At 44.4% G+C, this 21,324-nt stretch overlaps 2 protein-coding genes across 4 annotated transcripts in view; one reads left to right on the top strand and one right to left on the bottom strand.

Annotated features, from left to right (window-relative positions):
• Positions 1 to 665: 665 nt before the first annotated feature.
• On the bottom strand, positions 666 to 15,432 carry WDR53 (WD repeat domain 53). 3 transcript variants are annotated; one of them, XM_023214814.2, is made up of 3 exons: positions 15,277 to 15,432; positions 7,468 to 7,963; positions 666 to 1,296 (listed from the first exon to the last, which is right to left on the bottom strand). In XM_023214814.2, exons 2-3 carry the CDS (start codon positions 7,945 to 7,947, stop codon positions 700 to 702), a joined length of 1,077 nt encoding a protein of 358 aa, XP_023070582.2. In that variant the 5' UTR covers positions 7,948 to 7,963; positions 15,277 to 15,432; the 3' UTR covers positions 666 to 699. The 3 variants fall into 3 exon arrangements, with proteins under 3 accessions (XP_023070582.2, XP_023070583.2, XP_023070584.1); XM_023214815.2 differs by lacking the exon at positions 7,468 to 7,963 and having other exon boundaries at positions 15,277 to 15,426; XM_023214816.3 differs by lacking the exon at positions 666 to 1,296 and having other exon boundaries at positions 6,922 to 7,963; positions 15,277 to 15,332.
• Positions 15,407 to 21,324, top strand: part of FBXO45 (F-box protein 45) — a 20,715-nt gene continuing 14,797 nt past the window's right edge. The window contains exon 1 of the mRNA XM_023214817.2: positions 15,407 to 16,048. Within this exon, the coding sequence (XP_023070585.1) occupies positions 15,740 to 16,048 (309 nt within the window). The 5' untranslated portion in view covers positions 15,407 to 15,739. The remainder of the gene's footprint in view (positions 16,049 to 21,324) is intronic.

Below are 21,324 nucleotides of genomic sequence, written 5' to 3'. Positions count from 1 at the left end.
TGTTGCCTAGGCTAGAGTGCAGTGGTGTGATCTTGGCTCACTGCAACCTCCACCTTCTGGGTTCAAGCGACTCTCCTATCTCAGCCTCCTGAGTAGCTTGGATTACAGGCACGTGCCACCAGGCCCAGCTAATTTTTGTATTTTTAGTAGAGATGGATTTTTGCCATGTTGGCCAGGCTGGTTTCTAACTCCTGACCTCAGATGATCCGCCCGCATTGGCCTCCCAAGGTGCTGGGATTACAGGCATGAGCCACTGCACACGGCCAGAAGTAACTAATATGGTGACCGATTTGGACCAGGACGTGGGCTTCCCTAGGGTAGGCAGCGTAACAAGGTCCTTTCCAGACAAGTCATTGTGCCTGCAATCTTCCTGGATCTTTAAGTTACATAACATCTCTAAGTCTTAACTCCTGTGGCACTAAAATGGGGAAAAAAACTTCATTGATTCAGAACAAGAAATTAAATATATGTAAAATGGCTGGTACATGGTACACAATGAATATTCATTCTCTTCCTCCAAATTTTAATATATCACTTACTATATAAAGTATCCAATTGTCTTTTGTTCAAATATCTTAAAATTTGTACAGCAAAAGAGTATGATTTTACATATAACAAACAGCTTAGATAAAGAACCAGGATCTTTTTTTAAATCTGAAAAACAGTTTTGCCACAATTCTTCAAATGTTTTTATTGGATTTAAAATTCATTTAAGGGATATACAGATATACAACTAGTTTGATCAGCTACTAATATATTTTGGTGTCCCTTTATTTTTGTACCCAAGAGCCAATTCACTTTTTCTCCATGTTCAATATTTAGCTTTGGTAAAATGTTGCCATGTTCTTCCTCATCCGTTACTGAAGCGTCAGTATTTCCACCCTGCTTGGTGCAAGTTCCTCTTTTAGGTTTCTTCCTGTGGGTACGTTTTGTAGGACTCTTCTGTTTCTTCTCAACTTCACTGTTTGCATCCCACAACATGATCTTCCCATCATTCCCTCCAGTAAGCAGCAAATAGGATTCTGGGAGAAAGCAGACCTGGGATACCCCTAAAGTGTGGCCCTTAAATCCCAGTTCCTGTTCACACTTAACTCCCATCACCCGAAAGATTCGAACCTTACCATCTTCTGCACCACAACTAAAAATATTACCACATGAAGCCACAGAGATGGAGTGGGCTAGGGCAGGGTTTAAGAGCTGACCAGGTGACTGTGGGCCTTCCATTTCTTCTGTTTCATCCTCCTGTAAATTTGTAATCCAGAGTGGTCGGGCTTTTTGAAGACTCCACAGCATCACCTTTACGTAAGAAGAAATTACACAGTCATATAAAACGCTAGTCAATTTGCTCAACTACCGTGTGCTTATTCAGCTTCTAATACAATCGTTAAAGTGGTCTGACAATGAGCAGTAAGGTAGGTTCCCAGCAGTACAAAAAAAATAATCAAATGCTGCCATAACATGCCAGTGGAATGCTGCCCCGGGACTAAATCTAGATTGCAGTAAGGTAGAATTAAACAAGATCCTGAGTAATTTTTGATTAATAAACCCCATCAAAGTGTAATTGTTAAGCAGGTTTCTAAAGGTTTTTCTGCTCTCATCTCTTCAAGTGAAACCAAGCGTTATGAAATTTGCTAGTTTTAGTCTATGCTGGTTATAGGTAAAAAGGCCTATCAAGTAAATAAACTCAATCTGGGTATCACTGAAATGGTTTCTATCTGGAATGCCTTTCCTTTCCTTTCACATCACCCAATTACCCATCCGAGGGGCTTTAAGCTCAGTCCCGGTGCCTCCAAGAAGGCTTTCCTATTTCAGCCTGCTTCTCTTTCCTGTATCTAGTTTCTATTCTATTAACTGACATATTCTACTAGCTTATCAGTTTCTTGAGACTTAATTAGTCTTTGCTAATGCCTAGCATAATGGCTGAGAAAGAGGAGAAATTCCAAATGTGTCTGTTGATTAATATGACATCCTGGTATTAATTTCATTTGGCTTTTCGTCGTTGTTCCCGACCTGTTTTTTTTTTTTAAATAAGCTTTGTGAATGGGTTTTACATTATCATCTAGTGATTCATTCTTTTCCTGTATCAACCATTTTGCAAAGAAAAATACTCTTATTACTTTCAAAGCGAACAGACAGCTGTTTTACCATGTAGTTTACCATCATCCCTGAATTATAAATCATAATTTTAATAGACACTGGAAAAAGCATGACCTTGTTTGGACAGGAAAAGCATAGATCTGAATTGGCAAGATTAGCATTGCTGATGCTATTAAGAATTTGGTTTCCTATTCAAGGTAACTTCCCTTGTGATTATTCTTATTGGCTTAGTTTCAAAAGCAGTGACATCTAGTAACACTTATATTCTGCTTCTCTTAGATGAAAATCTCTTTGAATTGGGTTTATAACATTATACTATGTGACAAACAATCACTATTTGGGTGAAGTTAAAGTACTAACAAATTAAAATAAGCTAAAGTAAAACAAATAAATATTAGAAAATATAACAGGAAGGAGTGCTGAAACTTGATATGAAAATTGTTTTTGTTTTTTTTTAAATAGGGTCTCACTTTATCACCCAGGCTAGAGTGCAGTGGCACGACCATGACTCACTGCAGCCTTCACCTCTCGGGTTCAAGTGATCCCTCCACCTCAGCCTCCCAAGTAGATGGGACTACAGGCGCACGCTACCACACCCAGCTAATTTTTGTATTTTTTTGTAGAGACAGGGTTTTTGCTATGTTGCCCAGGCTGGTCTCCAACTGCTAGGCTCAAGCAATCCGCTCACCTCCACCTCCCAAAGTGATGGGATTAACACATCAGCCACAACGCTCAAAAACAGTTTCTATTAAAAAATCTAAACACGGCTGGGTGCAGTGGCTCACACTTGTAATCCCAGCACTGTGGGAGGCCGAGGTGGGCGGATCACGAGGTCAGGAGATCCAGACCATCCTGGCTAACACTGTGAAACCCCGTTTCTACTAAAAATATAAAAAATTAGCTGGGTATGGTGGCGGGCACGTGTAGTCCCAGCTACTCGGGAGGCTGAGGCAGGAGAACGGTGTGAATCTGAGGCGGAGCTTGCAGTGAGCCGAGATCACACCACTGCACTCCAGCCTGGCCAACAGAGCAAGACTCCATCTCAAAATATATATATACATACACACAAGGAAAATGGACATTCTAGAATCTGCTAGCTTCACTGTATTGGCAGATAGCCCCAGTTCTTTCTCATACAGTCCTTATGAATGGACTATATTTTCTGTCCTCCAAAGACATTCAAACACAAACTGCACCCAAAGTGTTTCAGCAGCTGAACCACCTTTGTATTTGACTTAAATCATCTAAATGTGTTAACAGCCATCCCAGATTCTACCAAGTCTAGAATCATTTCCATGTATTGAGGAGTCCAGACTGTTTCTGTCTGGACGTTCCCTTTGCGCTTCTTCACTTTTCCAAGCAGCTAAAGACTCCGAGGTGTTTCACACTTAATTTCTCAACCAGCTGTTCAAGCAGTTATCATCCTAAGCATGAGAGCTAGAGATACTGAAAGAAAAGAATGAAAGGGTTTGGGGCTTATGGTTCTGTAAAACATCGAAGGGAGAAAAAGTGGGGAAGCAGCAAATGTTCAGAAGTGAATGTAATAGTAACAAAGTGACTTTTCAAAAAAAAATCCCCCTTTTACAAAAACGTTTCTTTCCATATAAAAGACTCATCTTCAAGATAAAGAGCCTCTTAAGGCCAGGTACAGTGGCTCATGCCTATAATCCCAGCACTTTGGGAGGTCAAAGCAGAAGGACTGCTTGAGCCCAGGAGTTCAAGACTAGCCTGGGGAACATAGGGAGCCAGCCCTCCTCTCTAGCAAAAATAAAAAAAATTAGCTGGGTGTGATGGCTTGTGGCTGCAGTCCCAGCTACACAGGAGGATGAGGTGGGAGGATCACTTGAGGGAGTACGAGGCTGCGGCGAGCTATAATTGTACCACTGCACTCCAGCCTGGATGACAAAGACCCTGTCTCAAAAACAAACAAAAGAGCCTTCTCCATCATTCTGGTCTGTAAGTGTTGATATTTTGGTCTTACAAAATTGAGAAAGAATAACAAACCTTTGAATCATCTGTTTTCAGATGCAGAAAGGGGCAGGGAAAGAAAATCAACATGTATGCTACAGAAATATGACAGTTTTAATTTTCTAAGTCTTTCAAGAAAAAAAGTATAGTTGAATGGTAGGTATACAGGTATTTATTTAATTTTTTTTTTTTTTCTTGAGACAAGGTCTCACTCTGTCACCTAGACTGGAGTGCGGAGGCACAATCTTGGCTCACTGCAACCTCAACCTCCCGGGCTCAAGCAATTCTCCCATCTCAGTCCCCCAAGTAGCTGGGACTACAGGCGCTCACCATGCTCCTGGTTAATTTTTCTATCTTTTGTAGAGACGTGGTTTTGCTATGTTGCCCAGGCTGGTCACAAACTCCTGAGCTCAAGCAATCCACCTCCCATGGCCTCCCAAAGTGCTAGGATTAAAGGCATGAGCCACTGCGCCCAGCCTAATGTTATTCTTTACACCTCACATATATAAATATTACTTTGTACCTATTAAATAAAAAATTAAGCAGTCTCAAGTGTCTTAACGAACCACACTTTGCTTTTAAGTTCCTTGCCTCTTTGAATGTGCTTTACCTATTTTATTTTTTTTGAGACAGGGTTTCACTTTGTCACCCAGGCTGGAGTGCAGTGGCAAGATCACGGTTACCTACAACCTCGACCTCCCTGGGCTCAGGTGATCCTCCCACGTCAACTTCCCAAGTAGATGGGACCATAGGTGCATGCTAGCACACCTGGCTAATTTTTGTAATTTTTTGTAGAGATAGGGTTTTGCCATGTTGCCCAGGCTGGTCTCGAACTCCTGGGCTCAAACGATCTGCCTGCCTTGTCCTCCCAAAGTGCTGGGATCCCAGGCATGAGCCCTCAGGCACGTAAGCTACCACACCTGGCCCTGCCTAATTATTCAAACCTAAGTCAAAAGAAGTAATTGTATAATTACTGTTACATAAGAACAAAGATAGGTATGCTGAACATGGCAATCATTCAATTACTGCCTTGAGATAAAATCTGTTTGCTCAGAGAGAAGGAACTCAAAAGAGTCAGAACTCCCTTCCACTATTATTATGCCTACATTCTTGGGCTCCCCCATAGACTGGCTATCCTTAAAGTTTAGGATAATACTAGATGAACAGGTTTTAGGAAGAAAACTGTGGAAAAAATTATAGAGTTTCAACTTCAGTTAAGGAAATAATTTCTCAAAAGCATGGTTGTACGGCTGTTACATCACAACCCAGCGTAGAAACAAATCTACCACAAACGTTCAGCAATTTTACCAGGCAAATCAAAATTAGAAATTACCTGAGCCTCCCTTTTTCAAAATACTTGTTTCCTGGGCTGTTCACTAGCAAGTGCCTGCCACTAAAACGCCTTACCTGGAACTGGGGGCAAGAGAGTAAATTCTGAATGCCCATTCCTTATCTAATCTGAAAAGTACACATCACTTTTGCATACCTAATTGTCTATTGCCATGCCTAGTGGTGAATTAACGAGCTACTGATGGAAAACTGGTATAGCTGAAGGATGACAGAACGACTACTCAGACACACTGTACAATCTGCCTACTTAAAACATGTCCACCTGGTTGTATAGCTCTTTCTTTACAACCATAAGGGCAGATTATTACCACCAGGGTGGAGGATGTATGAGATTTATAAAGGGCTTGGTCAAAACCTAGGAGTGGAGAAGGAAGGTAGGGGTTGCAGGGTCACTATACCCCATACATGTAGAGTGAGTCTCAACCCAGGCACTATCGATGTTTTTTGGGAGACAATTATTTATTGTTTGGAGATATCCCAGCATTGCAGGACAGCCACTGATTTTGCCTACTGAATACTGGTAGCTTGCAGGAGAGGGGAACAGCATGGTGACAACAAAAACAGTCTCATCATTCTTAAATTATAAGGGGGATGCAGGGTTGGGGAGGGAGACGTAAAGACCACTAGCCAAGAGGGTGGAAGTCAAAACTTCTGATGCTATTAAAAAGAACACAGAATCTTAGAAGATACTGTATGCAACTGAGAACAGAGATTAAATGCCTAAACAGTGCTGGACACAGGTCATTCTCAATAGTTCTCTCTCTAGAAGCCACCTCATCCCAAACCAAGAAACTTTTCTGTGACATTACTGATGATACTCTGCTTGAATAGCTGTCATCCTAGAGAAAAAACATAGCCTTAGGAGCCAGAGAGATTGAGGTTTGAATCCCAGTCAGGTGGCTATGTAGATACCTAATGTGAATTTCAGTTTCTTTATTTATAAAAAAAAAAAATAACTAGGAGGGTGTGATTAGAATTAAAACAAATATACACAAAGCACTGACAAGAACTAAGTGCTCAACAGAGAGAAACTGTGATGACTCTCACTCCAGTGATGAGATTTACTCTCAAGAGGAAGCACATCCTGCCATGGGAACGTTCAAGCTATTTGAAAACGTTTACATTAAGCCCAAATCTGCTTTCCCATGACTTCTCTTACGAAGACCAGCATATTCCATTTTTTCCCCTCAAGAAAACTAAGAATTAAACACCTCCAGTTCTCTACATAATGGGGTTTCTAGATACATCTGCTTTCCTGATGGACTTCCTCTGGATTTGGGCAATTTGTGATGCTCCTTTTTCCTTTTTTTCTTTTTGAGACAGAGTCTCATTCTGTTTCCCAGGCTGGAGTACAGTGGCGAGATCTCAGCTGATTGCAACCTCTGCCTCCCGGGTTCAAGCAATTCTGCCTCAGGCTCCCAAGTAGCTGGGATTGCAGACACCCGCCAGCATGCCTGGCTAATTTTTGTATGTTTAGTAGAGACGGGGTTTCACCATGTTGGCCAGGCTGGTCTTGAACTCCTGACCTCAAGTGATCGGCCCGCCTCGGCCTCCCAAAGTGCTGGGATTACAGGTGTGAGCCACCACGCCCAGCCGTGATGCTCCTTTCAAAACTCAGCATTTAATACGGTGCTTTGATCCTGATCACCAATACACAATATTTCAGTTAATGTACCCCAGAACTTTAAAGTAAAAACAGACCCCTCTTTTTGTTTAAACGAGTTTATAGAGAATGGGTGGACCAACTCTGCCTTTAGTACTCACCGTTGTTTGTTTAAACAGATGTTTACAACCAAATATTTGAATTTTCAGGTTTTAGGAGTATCTTACAGTACAGAGAAAGGAAGAGTAAAGGATTAACGATTACTTTGTGAATAAATTCTACTAGATTTTATCAGACTAGCATTAAATGTAGAAATAAGGCTCATCGTTCATAAATGGATATGTTAGTAGAAAACAGAAAAAGCAAAGGTATTTGGTGTGATCAATAATTTGATTCTGTTAGCAAATCCCACTCAGAAATTCTCCAAGTACTCTGTGCAAAAGCATCACCTGCATATCCAGCCCACATGACACCAGGCTCTGAGGCCTCTGAGGTCGAAAAGCCACAGAAGAGCAGATATTGGAATGTCTCTTCAAGGATCTGATAACCTTCTTGTTTTCCAAGTCTAGGATTTTGATTGCCCCAGAGTCATCAGCAGAAGCCAGCAGGTTTTCAGTTTGATTCAATGAAAGACAATTGATTTCTTCTTCATTCACATGAAAATGGTCCAAGGAATCTTTGAGGGACCTGACATCCAGTACACTAATGGTTTCTCCATGTGAGGCGTAGAGCTGGGCGGGGCAGGAGGGAGAAAATAAGACGCTGGTAACATCATCAGCCCCTTGGAACCGCATGTGTCCTAGTGGAGTTCCATCTTCACCCCAAGCCGTGAGATCTCCACCCTCCGCTCCGGAAGCCAGCAGCCCTTCTTTACTTGCATTTAGGCAGAGGACAGGAGAAGAATGGCCACCAGTCCACTTGACTGCCATAGTGGTCCCGAAGACTCTGTGAAGGGGAAACAACTGTAATCTCATGTTTTATGCATCGACTCGATGGTAGGAGACAGATGTAATCAACAGTATTTCATAAAGACATCTTAAAAAAACTAAATTAAAAAAAAAAAAAGACGACACTTAAAGATCAAGTCTCCAAAAGCCTAGCTGAACACAGGGTTGTATCCTGGCTGGCAAATGCTTCAGTGGGCTTCCTTTGCCATCAGGGGTCTAGGTAAGGCTGGTCCTCCAGTCTTTGATATGGAACCCACAGAAGAATAAACACTAAATATTTTAAGTTAGGAAAAATTCTATTAAAGAGAGGGCTGCAAAATCATCAGGTTATACCTCTTATCTGAATAATGTTTTAGATGATGAGCTCTGTAGCTAGGCTCTCCAGCTCTGTAGTAGCTAGGTGACCGGGCAAATTACTGAACCTCTCTGTCACTCACTTTTCTTCTCTATAAAATGAGGATAATAACAACACTCATTTCATAGGATCATAATATATGTAAATCACACATAATGGTGCCTGGTACATAATGCGTACTCAATAAGTATTCCTATTGTTACTTTTTCTGTTTTTATTAGGCTGGTCCAAAGTGGCATCACATGTACTACACCAGTATTCTCAAAGTGTGGTCCCCAGACTGGCAGCATCAGCATCACCTAGGAACTTGTCAGAAATGCAAATTGTCAGACCCAACCCTAGATCTACTGAATCTGAAACTCTGGGGGTGAGACCAAGCAATGTGCTTTTGTTGTTGTTGTTTTGTTCTCTGAGATGGAGTCTCGCTGCTGTTGGTCCGGGCTGGAGTGCAATGGACAATCTCAGCTCACTGAAACCTCCGCCTCCCGGTTTCCAGCAATTCTCCTGCCTCAGCCTCCCGGGTAGCTGAGATAACAGGCACCCGCCAACAAGCCTGGCTAATTTTTGTATTTTTAGTAGAGATGGGGTTTCACCATGTTGACCAGGCCGGTCTCAAACTCCAGACTTAAGTAATCCACCTGCCTCGGCCTCCCAAAGTGTTGGGATTATAGGCGTGAGCCACTGTACCTGGCCGCAATGTGTTTTAGTAAGTCCTCCAGGTGATCCTGATGTACAATGGAATTGCAGAATCTGTATTACACTAATAACCACCTGGGGAACTGGTGAAAATGGCAGGCCCTTGGGTCTCCCCACCAGACACTTATTCAGTAGGTTATCTAATTTTATTCTCAAAACAACCCTTTTGATAGGTATTATTCCATTTTAGGGATAATAAAACCGAGTCTCAGAAATGTTAAATAATTTTCCCAAGGTCACTTGACTCTTAGGATTTGTAAGGGATCCCAAATGTTTTTCTTTAATTTTGAGACAGGGTTTTACTCTGTCACCCAGGTGGAGTGCAGTGGCACAATAGTGGCTCACTGCAGCCTCGACCTCCCAGGCCTAAGCAATCCTCCCACCTCAGTCTCCTGAGTAGCTCAGACCACTTATGTGCACCACAATGCCTGGCTAATTTTTATTTTATTTAATTTTTTTTTGCAAAGTGGGGGGGGGGGGGTCTCCCTACGTTGCCCAGGTTCCAAATATTTAAATAATGAAGGTCCTTTTCTAACAACTCCACCTGACAACAGTTTTGTTATTAATCTTTGAAGAAACAGAAAATGACCAAAAATTACTAGTAAGTCATCAGTGCTTTAAAATGTACTCACATATGTTTAATCATATTATCATCTGCCTGCATTTACACAACAGTGCAAAATTTAGATTTCTGATCCTCTAGGAATCCCAGATACAGACACACTGGAAATGCCACATAATACTGGCCTGCCTTGCCTGCCTGCTGGTCAAGGCAAAAAAGGAATCAGGGCAATTTATACAACTCTAATCCTGGTCAAGACAAAAGGAAGCAAACAAATCTATCTGGACAAATTTAATTTTTAATTTCATAAGTGAAAGGAGAACTTAGCCGAGTGCCAGACCCCAGAGCTGCTGTGCTATTTCCAGGTAAGATACTGGAATTTAGCCCAATGGTACAGAGATAAATTTCCTTATTTGGAAAAATCATTTAAAATAATCTGGCACTCTGCCCAAAGTTTCCATTCCCAACACATAGCTTTTTTGTTTTTGTTTTTGGAGACAGAGTCTTGCTCTGTCACCAGGTTGGAGTGCAATGGCGCAATTTCAGCTCACTGCAACCTCTGCCTCTGCCTCCTATGTTTAAGCGATTCTCCTGCCTCAGCCTCCCAAGTAGCTGAGATTACAGGCGCCCGCCACCATGCCAGGCTAATGTTTGCATTGTTAGTAGAGACAGGGTTTCACCATGTTGGCCAGGCTGGTCTTGAACTTCTGACCTTAAGTGATCCACCCACCTCAGCCTCCCAAAGTGCTGGGATTATAGGCATGAGCCACCGCACCCAGCCTCCCCCTACTTTTAGTCACACACAGGATCACTAATTAGACTGCAAAAAAAATCACTGATCTATTAGTAATCAAGGTAACAGAAACGTGGTCACAAAAATCAAATATAGAAATGTTCATAAAAATAAAATGGAAAAAAGACAAAATTAAACTTTGTTTTCAAGCAGAAGCACTCAATTAATATACAGAAAAAACTAATTGGAGACTGAAGCAATATTTAAAGGAGAGGACTGGAGAGGAAATGACTCAGAGGGAGGTAAAAACAGGGAGCCCTGGTGGTTTGATTTTTGCTGACAAGTACTGAACCAGCAGCAGGTAAATATGCTATAACGAAGACTGTTGCCAAAAGTTCCAGATAAACCAAGGTTTTAAATGAAAGGCACTGATAGTATTTAGGCTGAGGAACTGTAATACTGACTTATCTCATGATAAAGATGCTATTCTACAAATTTGAATTGAATATTGAAAAGTCAATTTAAGTTACAATTTTGTTTTAACGATTTCAATTTTTTTTTCTTTTTTGAGACAAGGTCTTGCTCTGTCATGCAGGCCTTGACCTCCCCAGCCTCAAGTGATCCTCCCACCTTAGCCTCCTGGTTAGCTGAGACTACAGGCTCTCGCCACCAAACCCACCTAATTTTTTATATTTTTTTGTAGAGATGAGGTTTCCCCACATTCCCCAGGCTGCTCTCGAACTCCTGGGCTCAAGTGATCCTCCCATCTCAGCCTTTCAAAGTGCTGGGATCATAGGCATGAGCCACTGCACCCAGCCAATGCTTTCAAATCTTTAGAATGTCGATCATTTCTTTCCCAGCCTCTTCTTCGAGGCCAGGCTGGTCTCGAACTCCTGACTTCAGGTGATCTGCCCGCCTCAGCCTCCCAAAGTGCTGGGATTACAGGCGTGAGCCACGGCGCCTGGCCGAGAGCATTTTTTAAAAGGGTGAAGTGCCGCAGCTGGCAGTTCTCATCAGCCAGACCATTGCTATGATGAATCAACTTTGAAGTCAGGAGGTCTATACTCTAGAGCATGAAGATTTGCTATTTGTGTGCCTACAGGTTTTGGATCCCAGCTGGGATTTTAGGTTTTCTCTGAAACAAGAATGAGGCAGGGTTTCTAATGCTCCTCTTTCTCCATTACAAATCTACCCACAGGAGAGCCAAATAAATGTTGACCGATAGACAAAAGTTTTAGCAGGTTTTCTAATTTAACTCTTTTCTAGAAAAGATTAACTCAATCTTCAAGGTTCATTTTGTTAAGTTTTACTCCAAAGTATGAGAAGATAGGCAATAAATGAATTTTGTCCCTAAAGGGAGTATTATAAAGACTACGGTTCCTATAAATTTTTCCACAATGGAACCAGTAGTAACTCTTGTTCTATTAGTCTCACAAGACCCCAAGAACAGCTCTATCTTATTAAACGCTACATACTAAACTCCTGCTCTCCAAATCACATAGATAATATTTACTGATTGTTCATCCAGTCAGAAAAATAAAAATAAATAGCTATTACTGGGAATGTTAAAAAAAAAAAAAAAAAGGGTGGGGGAGGCTGAGCGTGGTGGTTCATGCCTGCAATCCTAGCACTTTGGGAGGCTGGGGTGGGCGGATCACTTGAGGATAGGAGTTTAAGACCACCCTGGCCAAGATGGAGAAAACCTGTCTCTACTAAAAATATAAAAATGAGCTGGGCGTGGTGGTGTGTGCCTGTAATCCCAGCTACTTGGGAGGCTGAGGCAGGAGAACTGCTTGAACCTGGGAAGTGGAGGTTGCAGTGGTGAGATGAGATTGTGCACTGCACTCCAGCCTGGGTGAGAGTGAGGCTCTGTCTCAAAAAAAAAAAAAAAAAAAAAAAAAGAAGGAGCCGGGGAAGTTTGGAAAGCCCCAGAAATCCATACACTCTGTGGTTATTAATTTAGTCAATCAAGATTTATCATGCAAAGCATTGATCAGTGATTCAACTAGACCCTCCAAAATCATTTACTTAGTCTATAAAATTAAAATGATTTGTTGTTATTTGAAACACACCGAAGAACACTATCAAAAAGTTAAACAATCAGATTGCTGTGATAGAAGGGTAGTGGGAAAAAATGTAATTAAAGTTGGGTTAAATCAAAACAATTTTTCAGAAATGAGTTGGCAAGCCACTGTTTCTTGCTTTTCTGACTGCAACTGGAAAAGCCTGGCAGAAAGAGGTGAACTGTCACCATCCCCACATTTATGTATCAAGTTAACAAGCTTCTCTTTTCCTATAGAGTTGCCTAAAGCGTCAAGCACAGCAGTTAATCATATACTATTGTAAATTACTTTAATCAGATAATAGATCACTTCCTTCTAATACCTAATGAAATCATATAGAGTGGTGAGGGAAAGGTGAGTTTTTCTTGTTTTGTTTTTTTTTTTTTGAGACAGGGTCTCCCTCTGTTACCCATACTGAAGTGCAGTGGCCCAATCTCTGCTCACTGCAACCTCCACCTTCTGGGCTCAAGGGATCCGCCCACCTCAGTCTCCCAGGTAGCTGGGATTACAGGCATGTGCCACACGCCCAGCTAATTAATTGTATTTTTTGTAGAGACAGGATTTCACCATGTTGCCCAAGCTGGTGTAACTCCTGAGCTCAAGCAATCCGCCCACCTCGGCCTCCCAAAGTGCTGGGATTACAGGCATGAGGCACCGTGCCCTGCCAGGTGAGTTATTTTGAGAGCAATTTTTTTTTTTTTTGAGACAGAGTTTCGCTCTTGTTGTCCAGGCTAGAGTGCAATGGTGCAATTTCATTGCAACCTCCGCCTCCCGGGTCCCAGCGATTCTTGTGCCTCAGCCTCCTGAGTAGCTGGGATTACAGGCACGCGCCACCACGACCGGCTAATTTTTGTATGTTTAGTAGAGACAGGGTTTCACCATGTTGGCCAGGCTGGTCTCGAACTCCTGACTTCAGGTGATCTGCCCGCCTCAGCCTCCCAAAGTGCTGGGATTACAGGCGTGAGCCACGGCGCCTGGCCGAGAGCACTTTTTAAAAGGGTGAAGCGCCGCAGCTGGCAGTTCTCATCAGCCAGAGCGCAGAATGAGTACTGAACATGGGGAAGGGGCTTGGTGGGGTGGGTGATGAGCACGTGAAAGATTTGTAAAAAAGAAAAGGAGGGGCTGAGAAGGGTAATCTTTTACTTTGAAATTCTACCTGGGGCACTTAGGAGAAGGTTTGCTGCTGAAAGTCACCTCAGCGACTGGGCTAGATTAGCACCAGAAAAACATCGGATCCTTCAAAGGTTCTACACTTGAATGTTCAAGCAGAGGTGTGCTACAGTGGCAGAACCCTCATGGAGAATCTCTGCTAGGACAGCGCAGAAGGGAATTGTTGGGTGAGAGCACCACACAGGGTCCAACACCGGGGCACTGCCTAGTGGAGCTGTGAGAAACAGCCACCATACTCCAGACCCCAGAATGGCTGTACTGTGACAGGATAAAGGCCAGTCTTTAAAACTGAATGATCTCGAAACACTCTGCACCAGTCATACCACCAGTCCCTTTCAAATGTCTGTGCCTTTAAGGCTGTTCATTCTGTCTAGTTCATTATCTCTTTTTCAGGTGGATCAACTCTGCTTATCCTCGAAAACTTAAAAGAAATTAGTGAGAGAGAGTCACCATCACCATAGTCAGCATAGGTCAACTTTTCTTTACAGGCTTGGGGTTTCTAAAGTTGGACTTGATGTGGAGACGCTGGATAGCAACCAAAATGACTGAAGGGCTGTGGCGCTGGCATTGGTAAGAATGAAAAGAATTAGGGTTACTGGACTTGGTGAAAAAGACATATAAGGAGAACGGACAGGTGAGTAATAATCAAACACCATGTATCAGAGGGTAGGGAAGGTAGCTGCCGTTCCTTTGCTTTTACTAGAGACTAAGAAATGGATATAGCAAGAAGCTTCAGAAAAGATTTCTTACTACATAAAGGTTCCAAGACATTGGAGTTGACTAAGGGAGTCTGTGAACTTTATTATTTTAATTACTTACCTCATGGAGTTGTTTTGAGAATTATGTATATAAAAATCTGCGTAAATGACCTAGTATAGTGCCTGGTTCACACCGTGACTCAAATGATGGTTATTATTATTCTCTTACTAAGCATTCTTTAAAGGCTGTCGGAAAACTTTTGGGGCCACCTAAGAAATCGTAGTATAATCAAATAATGCTGAAATTCTTGTGTGTGTGTGTGTCTGAGGTAGGAGCTCACTCTGTCGCCCAGGCTGGAGCACAGCAGTCGATTATGGTTCACCGCAGCCTCGACCTCCCGGGCTCAGCCTCCCAAGTAGCTGGGACCAGAGGCGCACGCCACCACCCTCGGCTAATTTTTCTATTTTTTGTAGCGACACGGTCTCGCAATGTTGCCCAGGCTGGGATGCTGAAATTCTTCCCCTTCCAAGAATCCATCTATAATTATGGCCTCCACGTCGTTCTCCCTATTGGAATGTTTAATTGACTAAAACTACATTGCCTTCATCTGTTTACTAAGCGGTGGCTCCAGTCAAGACCACACCTTGTCCAAAAGACGGAAGCAGTTAATTAGCACGCAATGGCACTCGAAGGTTTGGGCGCGGGGGTGTTCAGTCGCAGCCACCTTACTTTCCGAAGGCACACAGGCACAGACGTTGGGCTAACTGCCGATATTTAGGGAGAACGAGAGGGCCTGACCAGGTAAACACGGCCTCCGCCGCCCAAGCTACACAAAAAGGTGGGGGAGCTAGGAACCGGCAAGCAAGGAAAGAAAAGTTTCATGCGTTGAGTTGGAGTCTGAAGCAAGGACCTAACTGACACAGGGAATCGTCACAGGAAAAGGGGCCCAGGAGAGCAGACGCGGAGCCACCAGACCAGAAAGAGGAAAAGGCACTGGAAAGCAGCATCGAAGCCACCGGCGCCAGCCTCATACCTGCTCTTCCCGCTCCCCTCCTCGGCGCCCAGTGATGACCTCACCCGCCGGCGCCCAATCCCGTCGAGCGTAAGGCGCGAGGCGGCGCAGCCAAACAGTCACATCCGGGGCCGAGAGGACCCGCGAACGAGCTGGGCGTGCGCCCTTGCTTCGTGCCCTCAACCCGCATGGCGGAGCCACTGGCGCGCGGCGGAGAGGCCGGGCGAGTCGGGCGGTTTCGGCGCCCGCGCTGAGCCGCGGGGGAGGGGCGGAGGACGCCCGTGCAGCCGGTGCGTCTGCCCTCAGTGAGGCGGGGCGCGCGGCGGACGCCCCCGGGCAGGGGCGGGAGTGGTGGAGGCGCAGGCGGTTGGCACTGAAAGGGGCGGTGAGCGAGCCGCTCCGGTCTCAGGGCGAGGCTTGGCCTTCCGAGCAGAGACGGCGGGAAGCGGCGGCGGCGGCGGCCCTCGGGCCGGCTGGTGAGGCGATGGCGGCGCCGGCCCCGGGGGCTGGGGCAGCCTCGGGCGGTGCTGGCTGTAGCGGCGGCGGCGCGGGCGCGGGCGCAGGCTCGGGCTCTGGGGCCGGGGGCCGGCTGCCCAGCCGGGTGCTGGAGTTGGTGTTCTCTTACCTGGAGCTGTCCGAGCTGCGGAGCTGCGCCCTGGTGTGCAAGCACTGGTACCGCTGCCTGCACGGCGATGAGAACAGCGAGGTGTGGCGGAGCCTGTGCGCCCGCAGCCTGGCAGAAGAGGCTCTGCGCACGGACATCCTCTGCAACCTGCCCAGCTACAAGGCCAAGGTGAGAGAGCCCCGGGCCGCACCGCTGCCCCCAGTCCCGCTCCCCGGCGTCGTTCCCGGTGTTTCTCATCCAAGCTTCTGAGTCAGACGCGTCGCCTCACCAGCCCGCCTTTCCACGGCTCCAGTCAGTACCTTCCTCACCTCCCCCCAACATAAAGATTCTCTTTTCTTTGGATCGAAGTTCTGCTCCCTAACCCACCCCACTTCCGTGATCCACTTTTCAAACAACTAGGTAGTTTGCATCACTCATTCAACTTTTGACAGCTTTCCCCGTTAAAGACAGACCACCACTGTTGTACCTTTTAATGCCCTCATCCTAATTTTCTCCCTGGCCTCCAAATAGACTTCATTATATTAAATCATCCCCGCTACCTTAACAGGGGCTTAGTTTCTAAGTTTCTAGTTTGCTTTCACTCCACGTTTATCTCATCTTTTCCAAACTCCGATTTTTAACCTTTTTTTTTTCATTATTTTCCCCCAAGTTCTCTTTAGTTCCCTCCACTATATTTGAGGCTCACAAGTGGGTGTAGTCGTAGTCATCCTGCTCACTTAAAGATACAGGCCTTTATAGAACATCCACGAGCACCACTTAACACACCGCTGTGTCCTACTGTTGTTGGCTGTTTCCTTGCTAACTTTTTAATAGTTCCACATGGATGGCGTCTCTCTTCTTCTGTTTGTCATCTAAGGTGCTGATTACAGTTTCGCTGCGTCCTTTTTTTTTCTCCTAGATTCTTGTGCATATTCCGCCCGCCTTCATGTACAAAATAAAAATGTCAAGAACAGGTTGTGGTAGGGCTGAAAGGATTCTCAGGCCATATAAACAAAGGGTCTTGGCCTTGGGTTCAGCTTAATGGTTAACAGCTGTTCAGTATAGCAGTCAACCAAGATCATATAAGAAGATAAAGTCTGATTGCAATGTAGTAAACATAATAAATGCATTAGTAACTAAAAGGGTAACATCCTTTTTTTTTTTTTTGAGACAGAGTGTAATGGCGTGATCTCGGCTCACTGCAACCTCTGCCTCCCGGGTTCAAGCGATTCTCCTGCCTCAGCCTCCCGAGTAGCTGGGGTTACAGGCATGTGCCACCACACTCGGCTAATTTTGTATTTTTAATAGAGATGGGGTTTCTCCATGTAGGTTACGCTGGCCTCGAACTCCCGACCTCAGGTGATCCGTCCGCCTCGGTCTCCGAAAGTGCTGGGATTACAGGCGTGAGCCACCACGGGATAACATCCTTTTTTAATATTAGCTTGCCAATAGGGGTCGGAGTAAGAAGTAAAAAATTTTTTTTCATCTGAAGCATGTAAAATTTATACTTCTATAGTAAAACTGGTTTTAGTTATAGAAGATAGGGAACATTGCCATTAAATATGTCAACTATCAAGTTGTTTCTCTTTTCTTTTTTCTTTCTCTTTTTTTGGGGGACGGAGTCTTGCTCTGTCGCCCAGGCTGGAGTGCAGTGGTGCGATCTCGGCTCACTGCAAGCTCCGCCTCCCGGATTCACGCCATTCTCCTGCCTCAGCCTCCCGAGCAGCTGGGACTACAGGCGCCCGCCACCACGCCCAGCTAATTTTTTGTATTTATAGTAGAGACGGGGTTTCGCTGTGCTATCCAGGATGGTCTCGATCTCCTGACCTCCTGATCCGCCAGCCTCAGCCTCCCAAAGTGCTGGGATTACAGGCGTGAGCCACCGCGCCCGGCCTCAAGTTGTTTTTCTATTAAGCGAAATAACAATAATTTACTAGGACTATTTGTGCATGTTGGCTATTCAGTGGATACTGGTTGTAATTTATATAGGTAAATGCAGATTCTTAGAATTTTGTCCTACTTTGGTAAATGTGTAGGTTTCATAAATTTTATTCAGTTTTTATTTTTCCATAAAGCTTATTGTTTTTACTTATGTTAAACTAGGAGTTTTTGTTGTTGTTTTTGAGACAGGGTCTCACTCTGTCTCCTAGGCTGGAGTGCAGTGGCGCAATCATAGCTCACTGCGGCCTCGACCTCCTGAGCTCAAGTGATCTTAGCTCAGCCTCCCAAGTAGCTGGAACTACAGGCATGTGCCACCACACTGGCTACTTTTTTATTTTTTACAGACACGGGTCTCACCTTGTTGCCTGGCTGGTCTCAAACTCCTGGGCTCAAGCGATCTTCCCACCTCAGCCTTCCAAAGTGCTGGGGTTACAGGCATGTGCCACTGCACCCAGCCTCAACTAGGAGTTGTTGTTTTGGTAATTGACTTGTAATAGAAATGTTCACATGATTCAAGAATCATATATGTAATAGATAATGTGTCCTGTGAGTCAAGCTTCAATAGAAGCAAAATAATGTCAAGCAAAATGTTTTCCTTTCATCCTTGTCCCCCTGCTACCCAGTTCCTCTCCAGGTATGCAACCTGTCTTACGATTTGTATCTTTCCAGAGATATTTTAGGTTTCTGAGGTTTTTAATACTTTGCCTTTCTGCTATGTGCATTATAGATGTTGTATTCTATAATGTGTATTCTATAACAGTGTGAATCACTGTTCATTCACACATTGTAGGACTTTTCTTGAATATTTTCAGGATAAAAGATTAATTCAAAAGGAGTCAAATAGTCTAGCAGGAAAGTCTTTCAGTCTAGTAGAGGAGGAAAAAATGTATGGAAAGAACTGTTAATGTGGTAAAAACTGCTCCTTACTATTACACACATAAAAAAGTATACTAGAAGTTCAGTGAAAGGAGAAATTTACAAATTGAGTGGAGGATTGGAGAAGATTTGAGGTTGAGGTTATATTTGAGCTGAATTTTAAAGATGAGAAGGAGTTGAATATTTTAGGAAGAGGAAGTATCTGAACAGAAGCAGTACAAGAGGAAAGTAAAAGGTTTGTACAGCATATATTTTTATTTAAAAAAATGAGTGCCAGGCACTGTGCTCAGTTTTGCAGAAGCAATGGCAGATAAAAGAAACACAGACTCTTATGGATGTCTTGCCTTATGGAGCTTACAGTCTAGTAGGGGAAATGGATATTAATCAAATAATCACACAGACGTAAACCTGCATCTGGTATAGTGGTATGAAGGAAGGATACCTAGTGCTCTGATTGTCAGTAGTGGAGGATTTAACCTAGGTGAGAGAGGTGAGGGAAGGCTTTCTCAGACGAAGGGATCCATGTACTGAGATCTGAAGGATGATAAGTAGGCCAAGGGGAGAGAGAACGGCCTTCCAGGAGGGAACCTTATGTGTGTGAGGGACGGAAAATACGTCAGTGTGGCTGGAGCACAGAGCAAAGGTGATGCTGGAGGCCGAGACGGGCGGATCACAAGGTCAGGAGATCGAGACCATCCTGGCTAACACGGTGAAACCCCGTCTCTACTAAAAAATACAAAAAAAAAAAAAACTAGCCGGGCGTGGTGGCCGCACCTGTAGTCCCCGCTACTCCGGAGGCTGAGGTAGGAGAATGGCGTGAACCTGGGAGACGGCGCTTGAAGTGAGCCGAGATCCGGCCACAGCGCCCCCGCCTGGACGAGAGAGCCACAAGCCGCCTTAAAAAAAAAAAAAAAAAAGAGGTGGAAGAAGTGAACTGGGCCCAAAGTATAGGGAAGCCATTTTGAGTTTTAAGCAAGAAGGGTTTGAGGTGTGGGGATTGAAAATTATTATTTTGCTTTTTTTTTTTTTTTTTTTTTTTTGAGACAGAGTCCGGCTCTGTCGCCCAGGCTGGAGTGCAGTGGCCGGATCTCAGCTCACTGCAAGCTCCGCCTCCCGGGTTCACGCCATTCTCCTGCCTCAGCCTCCCGAGTAGCTGGAACTACAGGCGCCGCCACCTCGCCCTTCTAGTTTTTTGTATTTTTTTGTAGAGACGGGGTTTCACCGTCTTAGCCAGGATGGCCTCGATCTCCTGACCTCGTGATCCGCCCGCCTTGGCCTCCCAAAGTGCTGGGATTACAGGCGTGAGCCCACGCGCCCGGCCTTATTTTGCATTTTAAGAGATTATTTCTGACTTTAGTATGGAAAACAGGTTGAAATATGGTAGGCCAATTAGGAAGTAGGTAGTAGAGGAGATGGAAATGGACAGATTTAGTAAGTAAAAATCTACAGAACTTGGCAATAGATTTGAAATAGGGATGAGGAAGAGGGAAGTGGTAAGGATGAATCCTAGAATTTGGCTCACATAATGTAGAGATCATTTGATCTAGATTTTTTTTGTTTTTTTTTGAGATGAAGTCTTGCTCTGTTGGCCTGGCTGGAGTGCAGTGGGATGATCATAGAGCACTACATGCAGCCTTGAACTCCTGGGCTCCAGCAATCCTCCCACTTCAGCCTCCTGTGTAGGTGGGACTGCAGGCATGTGTCACCATGCCCAGCTAATTTTTAATTTTTTTTTTTTGAGATGGAGTCTCACTCTGTCGCCCAGGCTGGAATGCAGTGGCGTGATCTCGGCTCACTGCAAGCTCCGCCTCCTGGGTTCACGCCATTCTCCTGTCTCAGCCTCCCAAGTAGATGGGACTACAGGCGCTGCCACCTCGCCCGGCTAGTTTTTTAAATTTTTTTTTAGTAGAGACGGGGTTTCACTGTGTTAGCCAGGATGGTCTCGATCTCTTGACCTCGTGATCCTCCCGTCTCGGCCTCCCAAAATGCTGGGATTACAGGCTTGAGCCACCGCGCCCGGCCCTTTAATTTTTATTTGTAGAGATGTGGTCTCATAATATTGCCCAGGCTGGTGGGCTAAGTTTTGAAGAAATGGCAATGAGTTCAGTTTTGGGATAGCAGCATTTACAGTATTTTTGAGACAGAGATTTCAAATAGGCAGCTGTTGGAGGTTGGAGCTTAGAGGAAAGATCTGTGCTAAATATATAAAATAATACAGTTAGATTGAATGAAAGGATAGAGGGAAATATTATAAAGCTATGTTATGGGACTAGATATATCATGGAGGGCCTTGAAATATAGCCTTCAGTCTATAGTTTGGGTTTTGTACTGGACAGTTGTAAACCATAGAAGTTTGAACAGCAGAGTGACAAAGGCTATACTTTAAAAGAACTAGGCCTTAGATGAGTTGGAGAGGGCAGGGGTTAGTGCCTACACCAGAGATACTTCAGACCGGAACAGGTACGTAGAGGAGAGAAGGAGATGGCTGGAGAGCTGTTGTAGAAAACAATATACATAGGTGGACAGCTGACTGCGTGAATGGGATGAGGAAGATGGAGGCGTCAAATGGATTTTTCCAGGAGCCTGGATAACAGAGAAGGACAGGAAAAGGTTTAGGATAGCATAAAACAGGAAAGTGGAGTTTGTTA

The sequence above is a fragment of the Piliocolobus tephrosceles genome, chromosome 2, assembly GCF_002776525.5.
Source record: "Piliocolobus tephrosceles isolate RC106 chromosome 2, ASM277652v3, whole genome shotgun sequence".
NCBI classification, from domain to species: domain Eukaryota; kingdom Metazoa; phylum Chordata; class Mammalia; order Primates; family Cercopithecidae; genus Piliocolobus; species Piliocolobus tephrosceles.
Note: the sequence above shows the minus strand (reverse complement) of the source record. Positions and strands in the feature narration are given on the sequence as shown.

Excerpts from the sequence above, each read along its gene's own strand:
- WDR53 (XM_023214814.2), bottom strand. The coding sequence starts at position 7,947 with ATGGCAGTCAAGTGGACTGGTGGCCATTCTTCTCCTGTCCTCTGCCTA. Across the intron at positions 1,297-7,467 it reads CATGTGGGCTGGATATGCAG|GTGATGCTGTGGAGTCTTCA; the intron begins GTGATGCTTTTG and ends TCTTACGTAAAG.